General features: G+C 35.0%; 1 protein-coding gene across 1 annotated transcript; it reads right to left on the reverse strand.

The window, feature by feature from the left end:
• Positions 1 to 186: 186 nt before the first annotated feature.
• Positions 187 to 6,792, reverse strand: plekhb2 (pleckstrin homology domain containing, family B (evectins) member 2). The gene is made up of 8 exons (XM_063012917.1): positions 6,722 to 6,792; positions 6,394 to 6,450; positions 5,175 to 5,327; positions 4,859 to 4,961; positions 4,269 to 4,308; positions 2,966 to 3,055; positions 2,378 to 2,498; positions 187 to 1,591 (listed from the first exon to the last, which is right to left on the reverse strand). The coding sequence occupies exons 2-8, from the start codon at positions 6,428 to 6,430 to the stop codon at positions 1,452 to 1,454; spliced, it is 684 nt and encodes a 227-aa protein (XP_062868987.1). The 5' UTR covers positions 6,431 to 6,450; positions 6,722 to 6,792; the 3' UTR covers positions 187 to 1,451.
• Between the last annotated feature and the right edge of the window lie 4,635 nt (positions 6,793 to 11,427).

The raw sequence follows: 11,427 nt of genomic DNA on the forward strand, positions 1-11,427 counted from the left end.
CTTGGTTAATAGCAAAGTTAAAATAGCAATAGAATACACCTACATTGTGACATTTTTGCACCAGTAAAATCCAAAAAAATATTTCATAGAAAAAATGAATGCAGGGTCTAGTAACTGTGCTATGTAAAATTTACTAGCTACTGAAAAATATTAAAATAGCAGATTTAAACAACTATGAGTATTAAATAAGAAAAAAGTTAAAGCTCTTTATTGGTTATTTATACAATCATAACAGTAATACATTAAAACCATGAAACGTACATGAATTCTGAACTTTTAGGTATTGGTCCACAAAATTCAGATATATGTGAAGCTCAGTGGGGTCAAGGAGTAACAGTGACATGATTTAGGTCCTTGTCTCACATAAAGCAATATAAATGTGTAAACAGCAAATCAGAGACCATCATTAATAATGCTACTGTGTATTTAATTAAAAACCTAATACATAAACATAATCCAAACCCCTGTGCAAATATTCAGGTGAAGAAAATATTACAATAAGTTAGACAATTACTTTTTTCCACAAACAAACATTTTTTCCACAAACCCAAAATGAATAAATAACAATTAAGCTGAAATAGTGCAATATAAAGCAGTATTATTCTCCAACAATCATACTGTTAGCAGCTTTTCATTTTTGGAATGTAAAGTGCACACAAAATACAAGCAAGTAAAGCCGGAGTTAAAGAAGCTCGTAAAGCCTCTAGTGCTTTATAATTTAATGAACAAACTATCACTGTGGCTACAGTGTTGAAGCAATCAACACAGACGTTCATATTCAAATCTGAGCTTTGTTGCAACCTAATAGCTATTTTATAGTCCAAAGCCAAAATAATTTGCATTTAATTTGGATATAACATTACACGTCAAATGGTTGATTTTACAGATCATAAAGCATATAGATTTGTACTTTGTTATCAGTTTAAATGACCATTTCCCACCAACGGGACAAATGTTTACTATAGAAACTGCATGTAAGTATCTTACTGATCTTTACACCTATTTAATTCTTTATTCTATTTAATAATTGAAGCTGAGGCCACCTACTGGTACTGAGGCAATTTTTTTCTATTTGAGGAGTATTTAAAAGCAAAAATCTGCAAACAAATTTTCATAATGTATACCAAACTCTTCCCATGTATATCTGGGTATAAACAGAAAATTTACTGTATAGGCACCTTAAGTTAAAACACTATAGACTAAAAAAACATAAACTGACATGGCAATGTACTGCTAAGTGCCATGGTGCCGTCCCATGTAAACAAAAGCTGATAGCTTGCCAGTCAAATTCAATTCATACACATGGCTTTGGTCCACACGTTAGTTTGTAAGTGCCAGTCAGGTCACAGAACTTCCCAATCATAGCTAACATAGCTAGGATCAGCTCTTGGTCTTTACTTAGTAAGTATTAACTGCTTCAGCACTGCAGGAGCACACGTCAGACGTTCAGGTTAAAATACAGATGATAAAAAGGAACCGATCGTGACTGCTGTTGCAGCACCAGACATTACAAGGAGAACCTTCTCTCCTGCAGCACCATGGTGACGCCCCTCAGTGACCGCGTGGGTGACATGATGTTCAGGGTTTGATTCTAGGAGATACAATAGAAAACATTTTAAAGAACAAATGTATATTTAGCAATGCCAAAAAGTAAAAAAAGACTTTTTATTAAGTTAAATAGGTTTTTTGTCAAAGAATATTAGTTTTCTCGACTTTTCCAGCAGAATTTGTGAACTGTAAATGTGTTTAATGTTTTACGTCACTAGATTCAGTTCAGACTTGCATATTTATTACTTCATGAATCTCTTACAAACACTTTACAGACTTTAATTAGACTTACACTCAAATGACTAACAATGTTTTGCGACTGAGGTGTTTTCTTTTTTGGTTTGAAGTGTGCACTGTTTTGCAAAAATCTGAATTTGTATTTATTCACTGTTATAAAATGTGTTAAGTAAAAGACACAGAGCTTCATCAAAGACTCGACAGTGAATAACACTATTTAATAAATGGAGAGAAAGGCGGATGGGCGGATAGTCAAGCGGATACACATAGAAATCAAATCAGGCAGTGGGTGATAAATATCTTTTTTATTTATCCCTAATTTTAAACTTTGCAGATTTTTATTTTCCAAAAGGAGAATCAAGAAAAGTGCTCAACAGAATCAATATTTTTTCTGTAGAATCCTGCATGCTTAAAAAAATTCAGACATGTTGATGTTTCTTCTTACTTGAAAGTTACTACTAAAGTAGCTGCTCCAGTGTTCAGATTTATCTTTATTATTCCATATTAATTTTATTTTCTAAATGTCTGTTATGTAAATGAAACACATGAACCAGTAAAGAGGTACATGAGGCCAGAACAGCAGGTTATCTACCTTGGTACTGAGAGGGGGAAGCATGTGCTTGTCGCTGCCAGAATACAGGGTACATCACATGAGTGTTGTTGGGTGAAGGTGGAGTAGAGACGTAGTCTCCATACTGGTCTGGGTAGTAAACCTAGTCACAAAATAAGAATTATCATTGCAGGTTTGGAATTTATTACAAATCAACAAATGATGCTAGACCATTTAAAAAATGTGTCTGTATGTCTTTAATATCTATCTATAATAAACATTTGCAACCTGTGATATTCATGAACATTCTTTTTTAACAATAAAGATGTGGAGAACTAATGTAGAAAAGTGCATTCTTGAACATGTGATATATTAATTAAGATAAGATAAGATAAGATAATCTTTTATTAGTCCCACAGTGGGGAAATTCAGTGTTGCAGCAGTGAAAGGATAGCAAGTATAAAAAATGGACAAATTAACAGTACAATGTATAACAATATAGACATTAATAAAGTCAATAAGTCAATAATAAAAGTAAAAAGTAATACAACTGATGATTTGTAATGTATTCTCGCTGCTAAAATATAAGCCGATGAAACACAAAAAAAGGAATGTAAATCTGATGAATACCTGAGGAGTTGGGTTCAGTTCCACATCCAAAGGAGGAGCAGAAGGTAAGACATCATTAGAGGAAATCCCATTCTGGGGGGGGTTCATAACCTACAATAGAAATGGTTTTATATATAAACATAATAATCATTTTTAAAACTGGAGCTGGAAGGAGAAAACAATAAAACACTACATGCAAGCAGCTGCCTTAGCATTAATCAACCTTTTTGAGACCAGAATTAGTTTCCAGTCTTTAGTATGATTGATTTATGGTCAATTTTGACTGGGTTGGGGAGTGAAGAGTTTGGAAATGCTAAAGCACTTATTCTAGTAATAAGACCACACACCTAAACCAGTTTAAAATGGTTTATTATCAACAAACTCACATAACAATGGCAGTCGTAGATAAAAGAATCATTTTCAATTACATGCGTTCTTTAGGGACAGTGGTAGCCTAGTGGGTAGAGCTGGGTTAAAAACTGGAAGGTTGATGGACCCCTGAGCAAGGCCCTTAACTCTTTCTGCTTCAGGTTAAGGGCCTTACAATTGCTCCTGTCATATGCAGAAATAGAATTTGATTGTACTGTGCATGTGTATGTGTATTAGGAGACTAAATTCAGACTTATAAAACGGATAGTTCCGGTCCTAAAATCTGATTGGCTGAGCCGCGTTCGAAGCCGTTGTAAAATCCCCGATAAACGCACACCTCTGACCACCTCACATCATTCCATATTAATACGCCACTGAATAGAAAAAAATGTATGTTATTTTCGCCCTCATGTTGCCTAGCAACACTGTTAACCGAACTATTTTGCGTCGCGGAAGAACGCTTTATTGTAAGTTTATACACAATAAATACATTTATGAATTAAACATTGTTGTATTTATTATATTTTATGTTGACTGCCGTTTTATAAAAGCAATAAGCCACTCGAGACCGTGCATTACTGTTATGATTTTAGCACGGGGAAAGAAGTTTTAGGCACGACGCGAAAAACGTCATCCCCGTGCTAAAATCACAGTAATGTACGGCCTCTCGTGGCTTATTGCTTTATTAAGAGATTCAATTTAAAACATTTAACCACTAAAATATTACCCTGTGTCTAGCGTGAATTTGTTGCCACAAAGTTTTTTTTAGGTTTTTAGGTAGACATAATTCAGTGTTTAAACAAGCAAAACTGAACTGAAGCAAAACCTTTCACAAAAATTGATAAATGTTCAAATGTTGTTTTGACCCTAGATCAAAACAGTTACAAATGATAAGAAACTACTCGCAGTATAAACTACTCTTCCTGTAAACATATGTAAGTAAGCAAGGACTCACAGTGTTCATTCTGGCAGCTTGGAGGGACATGGTCCAGGCTCTAAAAGAAAGAAGCAAAGAGTGAACATTAACGTATTTCATACTGAACACACCGTCAAGTTTGTCTTTCCTGAAGCCTGAACACTTTATATCTAGCAACATTTGCACAAGCACCATTCATACACCATTCATGTCAAATGGGAAACTAAATCAACATTACAGGAGTAGTCATTCATCATCACAGGAGTGATTTTTAACTGAATATAGTTTATTAATTCACTTATTTATATTAACCGCTTCATCCTCGTCAGGGTCATGGTGTTTCCACACCACCTGGGTAAACTGGGTGTGGCACAGAAGTACACCCTGGACATGGTGACTATATCTACTGTAGGGTAGTAAACACTCACCCATTTATTCTCATATAGGGCTAAATTAAAGTAGCCTGTGGAACGTTGTGTGCGTTTTTAAGTGGTAGGAAAAGTACCCAGAGTACAGTGACCAGATATGAGAATCAAACCAGGTCTTCAGGACCCACCTCCTGCCATGAGTCAGAATGTGTCTATGGTTATGTCAGTTATTAAGGCCTAACTGAAGATCAGTTGACTTACAAGGCGCTGTCTGTACTGTCTGCGCACAGGCTTATAACACGACCGTTACGGCACACAATCTGAAAAATGCCATCTTTGCATTTTCCTTCAGGAGGATTCAGATCTGAAAAAGGTAGACAGAAGATATGATAACAGAACACAATTCTACACAATTACAAGTCGAGCAATTGCACAAACAACAAAAAGAATTACGTAAAATTCCAAAACATTTCATATTGAATCATTTTCAAAGGGGCAGGGACAGGATTTTTTGACTCCTTTATAGAATTGCATAGTTTTATAGTGTGCACTACGCTGAACGTTAGTCCAGGCCTACCTTGACATGTGTTGGCAGTCCGGATGTTGATACAGTCCACCTTCATATGAATATCGCCCTCCATGTAACGGCTGAGCTCGTCAGCACTAAAGATCAGACGCCCATCTGACCAGAGATCAAACCAGTTTCTCTTCCAGCGACGCAAGATGGTACCTACAGGACAATTTGTTTAAATGTTTGTAAAAGGCTACAGCTTATTGATCTTAATAATAATGTTTCTGACATACATAGAAAACTCTGTCTATGTAGACACGAGACCTCAGCCATGGTGAACTAGCATAACAGCCTGCTGTGCTGATCTGAGTTTAACTGACGTCTTTTTGTGGGTCGTTCATGCTTGTTTTAGCAAGACATTGTCAAGCCACATTCTGCATGTGTTACAACAGTGTAGCTTCATAGTAAGAGAGTGCCAGTGCTAGATTAGCCTGCCTGCAGTCTACACCTAGACCTAATTATACAACAATGGAGACCCCATATTGTGGGGCCAAACTGTGTATATACAATGGGGCCAAAATATTTTCTAGAATTTTATACAATAATTTAATTACAAATCATATAATCAGCAAAACACTTCAGTAAAACGTTACATCTTTGGGAAATACATTTTTAGAATCCATTAAAGCTCATGCTCATATGACTTTAAGTAGGTGGATTTGATCTTCTCATCAGAAGCTTGTTTACTTCAATGCATTTGCAATCATCGTTCCAAGTATTAAAAATATACTGTATTAAATACTAAGAAATTCGAATATTCACATAGATTTTCCAATACTTGACAGTTCAATCAAACTGTTATAATGATTATGTGCAAAAAAGCAAAATATGAGCTTTTTTTTTTTACTAGTGGCCCAACACATTGGCTTCTACTATGTACAAACATCTCAATAATGTTAATGGGATAGTTAACAATGTTTAATATCTTATGTCTGTACTGTTTTTTGGATGTGTGAATCATTTTCCTACTGTCCTAACTTTTTTGGAATTTACACACTGAATACTGCAGATTTGTCTTATCAAAATGAACTGACATACAAGTATTTATACAACTCATGTTATTTACAGAGAAAATCACTGAAACAAATACAGAAAACTGTAAATTTAGGCTAAACCCCAAAAGGCTTGTAATGACACAAGGTGCAGTCGGTTGGGATTATAAACACTATATAAGAGACATTTGAAATTCTGCCTTCACTAAGTAAATAAATCAGCGTTTACTCACTCTGTCTGTAAAGCCACCCGTTTTTTACCAGCGCCATACTGCAGGGAAGAGAAAAATCTGCAAAACCAGATGAAAACAAAGACTCTTTTATATTCTGTAAACGGAGAAACACATTTTAATCTCGGATTCCTCCTCCTCTCCTCTTCTCCCTCTGCTCCTCTGTGTTTACCAGAGTCCATAATAGCGTGCTCACTGCTCAGTAAAGCTAACGAGCTAAGCACTCACTAGTTTCGATGCTTCATATTTGTCTTTAAATAATCGCATTTATACATTTTCAGACCTGTAGCTGATAGTAACTAAAATAAAAAACAATATTAAAGATTTTTACCTCCTCACTGTTATTCAAGTGCCCACTAACGGTCACCACCAGTGACGTCATCAGCACTAGCACCAGCAGCGCCATTATTTATGAGATTAGCTTTAGCTACAGCTACATTATTATTATTATTGTTATTAATATTGTAGTAGTGGAATTCATTATATTACTTTTTTAGTGTTAATATATATCACCACCACCCCATTATTATTATTATTATTATTATTATTATTATTGTAGTAGTAGTAGTATTCATTATATTACTATTTTAGTATTAATATAAATCACCACCCCATTATTATTATTGTAGTAGTATTCATTATATTACTATTTTAGTGTTAATATACATCACCACCACCATTATTATTGTTATTTTTATTATTATTGTTGTAATAGTAGTAGTAGTAGTAGTATTCATTATATTACTATTTTAGTATTTATCACTACCACAACCACCATTATTATTATTATTATTATTATTATTATTATTATTGTAGTAGTAGCATTCATTATATTACTATTTTAGTATTAATATATCACTACCACAACCACTATTATTATTATTATTATTATTATTATTATTGTAGTAGTATTCATAATATTACTATTTTAGTATTAATATATATCACCACCACCCCATTATTATTATTATTATTGTTGTTGTTGTTGTAGTATTCATTATATTACTATTTTAGCATTAATATATATCACTACCACAACCACCATTATTATTATTATTATTATTATTATTATTATTATTATTATTATTATTGTAATAATGGTGGTATTTGTGGTGGTGTTATTGGTAGAATTATCTTTTATTTTTATTAATAATAAATGACCATCATTATAAGACTGGACAACTGCATCTCCCTCCTGGCAGGTCCACCATCAGATCTTTGCAAATTTAAAATGCAGCTGCACATTTGGTTTTCAATCAACCCAATTGCTGCCACATCACCCCACTGCGGCCTCTTCACTGGCTTTCTGTAACTGCCTGCATTCAAATTAAAACAATGATGCTTGCCTACAAAGCCAAGAATGGATTAGCCCCAGCCCCCAACCTACCTTAGTGCATGTATTAATCCCCATTCTATAACACGTACCCTTCGAGTCACAAGTCTGACTCATCTTGATCCACCTATTTACCAGACATTTACTTATAAGTCTTTGTTCTAACAAGGTTTTGGCAAATTCGAGTTCTAAAACAATTCTCAACTTGTACTAAAGTGAGGAAATGTTTACTGAGGAAGCACTTGTGTAAGTCACTATGGATGAGAGTGTCTGCTAAATACTGTAAATGTAGTTTCTGTTAAACATCACACTGTGTCATTCTGTAAGATTTGTTTAAAGTGCTTTTTTTATTTTTAATTGATTTTTACAACTTTTATCATTTTATATGACCTGTGACTAGAATGTTGTTAGGACATGTTTTTCTCTGCTTGAGAATGCCAAAAGCAACCTTGTCATAAGTACCATTATTATTAGTACCTTTATTTATCCATTGTTAACAGGGGGGCCCTGCTTCTACTTCCTAATTTAAATTACATATAAATTAATACTATTGCATGGTTAAATTAAAAATAGGATTTTACTAAATATAAGCACAAACCGAGAACATTTCCTGAGCTGAGACCACCCTTATATTCATAGAAATAATCTCATGTGTTTGTGGACCAGTTGGCATCAGATTAAACAGTGATTCACACCAAAGTCTAGCCAATGGTATTCAGAGTGGATTTTTTCAGCCTAATCCTCTTGATTTTCTGAACAGATTAGCCAAAACAGTTGCTGGTCCTCAAGTAGACGGCTGACTGAGGAGGGCTATGAGAAACTGAAGATGTGATTACTCAGTATACAATTAGAATTTGAAATAGTTAATGCAAAATGTAGCAATTAGCAACAATACTTTAAAGTTTTGGACTCCTTGAACAGACAAGCATCTTTACTGCTTTATGATTACTGGTACGATCATCATACAGGTTTGTGCATTTTTTCAGATTTTATGTCACTGATTTATCTGTTTATCAAATTAATTCATTTTAAATAGCATTTTATTTTAGCAAGACCCATTAAAATATTTCAGAGTTCAAATGTATAAATACTTAAATAACAATACACAATAACTTGCTTGTAGTATAAAAAGATTTTAAACTTGGTTTCGTGCAGGACAAATTTTACAGTCCATTTGAAAGTGAATAAACACAGAGTCTGTTTTAAAGTAACATTGAGGGAAAATTTTTGATTTCATTAAGGGCTCTTGTTAGAGATTCGGGTTTCAAGTGGAGGTGTTTCACTTTTTGCATCCTTGGCACCAGCTGCACATTCAGGAGCCTGGTGATTGTTTCATTTGGCTTAGCTTTAGCGCAGGCTTCATATTCAGTGCTCAAACTTGACTTCTAATGTCTGACTAAATAGAAATCTTTGAGCATGTTAAATTGCCAGCTTAGATATATTTTTACGCTCTGAGCCATGTCTAAGATCCATAAAAACCACACATATGCTGCTGCAGGAACACACTAAATCAGTCAAGTCTGAATTCATAATTAACAAAGGAAATTCCTTGGCAGCTAAAATATGTCTGGAGATTTCTGCACTTCCTTTCCTCTCTGCTCAGTTATTCTAGCCCTTGGAAGGGTAGAATTACACTCCTCCCAGAAAGGGCTGACCTGCCTGGCAGTTTGGCCAATAGCCTCCCAGTTGGTTGCCATTCAACCTTTTAACCAGCCTATCTCTTTCATAGCTGTTTCATGCCTGTGTCCTGAGCAACACAGCAGTCTTAACACATGTGGATGTTTCGTTTCAGTCTATACATTGTAACACCAGAGAGCTGCTCACATAGGAGATATTAGTGCCTTGGACAGATAGCAAAAGTAGGAAGTGTCAGGTGGCCAAGGTCATGTTTTGAAGAAGTGGGAGGTTTCAGAGCAAATTCTTTCCTCACACTCCAAAACAGCTGGAGCACAGCAGAACTGGAAAATGAGGGAGTATGAAGCAATCTTAAAGAAAATGAAAAGACAAAAATCATTTAAAACTGGTTTTAGGTACAAATAATAACCCATTGGCTGATATTACTTGGTCTGTAACAAGTTAATTTCTGGGAAATGCATGATGGACTTTCAGCTGGAGGGCAACGGGAACCGGGCTTCATACACAAACAGAGAATGAGGTAAGATCCTGAAACTTCTTACTACATAATTACAAAGGTTTTTACTAACATGTACTTACATTGCTGCATGATTCTTAACTCATTTTATGTTGACCTCAGAAGTCTGGCTGCTAGCTTACAAACTGTACAGAAGTCAATTTTGCAAGCATTGTGGCAACTTTGACATTTAAACTTTTTAACTTACAGTGGCATTGAAGGTACTGTTGGTGCCATACAGCTTTATTAATGAAGGTTTAATCCTTGCCTTCAGTTCTTGTATGTGTAAATCTGTGTTCCCATTAATAATACATGGTCAAGTACATTATAAGGGACCAAGCCTGTCGAAGTCGGTCATATAGGTGGAACGAGAAACAGTGCAGACCAGTTATTGGTCAAACATTTAAAGGAATACAGTTATAACAGCTTTTTAGTAGTTTACTTTAATTCACTTAGCTGACAATAAAAAAATTACAAGGACAAGGTGCAATAGTGTGTGTGATTTCAGAAAGCTAGACAGTGTATGAGAGGTCAGCATGACGAAAGTAAACTCAAACAAGACTGTATAAAAATAAAGGATAATAATAGCCACAAACAAAGTCATTCTGGTGTTTTAACACATTGGCACACATGCATTAATGTTTAGTAAGAATAGACCATTAGCATAGAATTGCAGGCCGCACCACCATGTACCACAGACTACAAATGGCCCATGACCTGCTGGTGAGGAGTCCTGGCTACATTTTTCCCTAGAATGACACACACCATCTCTTAGCTATGCCCATGACTATATTGGTCAAAAATCTCACATTTTTAGAAGGCAGTTGTTAGCTTTTGAAGAAAAAAGGGAGAAACGTTACCAAGGTTGCTTACACATTCCTTTGAAATGGCCTCATTAGTTCCAGAGATAGCTAATCCAAGATCTTGTGAAAGAGTTCTCATATTTGTGCATTTACTGTATTTCAGATACACTTATAGACATTTCAGACTTTTCCACCCTTTTTGGTTTTTTAGTACTGTTGGAGTCGCAGCAGGGAAACCGGTTTTCTCACATTATTTATATCATTTATGTCCTGTTGAAACATTTTTCAATACTGAGAGCAACACAGTTTTTTTTCCTATATGTGTACTGAGACAGAATAATTCAAGTTGAATATGGTAGACTGATTTTTGTTAACTTGGCACTGGAGGGGTGTGCTTGGTTTGCTTGATAGTCCCGGAAGAGATAAACTCAAGCAGGGTCCTAATTAGAAGGAGACTATCTAAGAATTCAGCCATGCATTAATCTTTTACTGACGTATTAATTTGTCTATGTATGTTTTTTTTACTTCAGGAAAGATGGAAGGATGGCAAAGTGGTGCAGCGCCACATTTCTTAGTGAACGAATTGCTTATTTGAACTACACAATCCAAATAAGCAATCTTAGTGAATTTTAACATTTACAAACCCTCTCTTTAAGTAATCCAAAAATGATTTGAAGAAGCTTTTTTATCGTAAAACTGAAGAGCACTAATAGACTTTACCATGCTCTTGTTTTCTTTTGTCTCCATAGGCCCAGCATTGCTGAACTGCC

This window comes from Trichomycterus rosablanca, chromosome 17, assembly GCF_030014385.1.
Source record: "Trichomycterus rosablanca isolate fTriRos1 chromosome 17, fTriRos1.hap1, whole genome shotgun sequence".
NCBI lineage: Eukaryota > Metazoa > Chordata > Actinopteri > Siluriformes > Trichomycteridae > Trichomycterus > Trichomycterus rosablanca.

Coding starts and splice junctions, on each gene's coding strand:
- plekhb2 (XM_063012917.1), bottom strand. CDS start 6,430: ATGGCGCTGGTAAAAAACGGGTGGCTTTACAGACAGA. Junction 2,499..2,965: donor AACTGAACCCAACTCCTCAG/GTATTCATCAGA, acceptor TTTTGTGACTAG/GTTTACTACCCAGACCAGTA. Junction 1,592..2,377: donor TTCCCCCTCTCAGTACCAAG/GTAGATAACCTG, acceptor TGTATCTCCTAG/AATCAAACCCTGAACATCAT.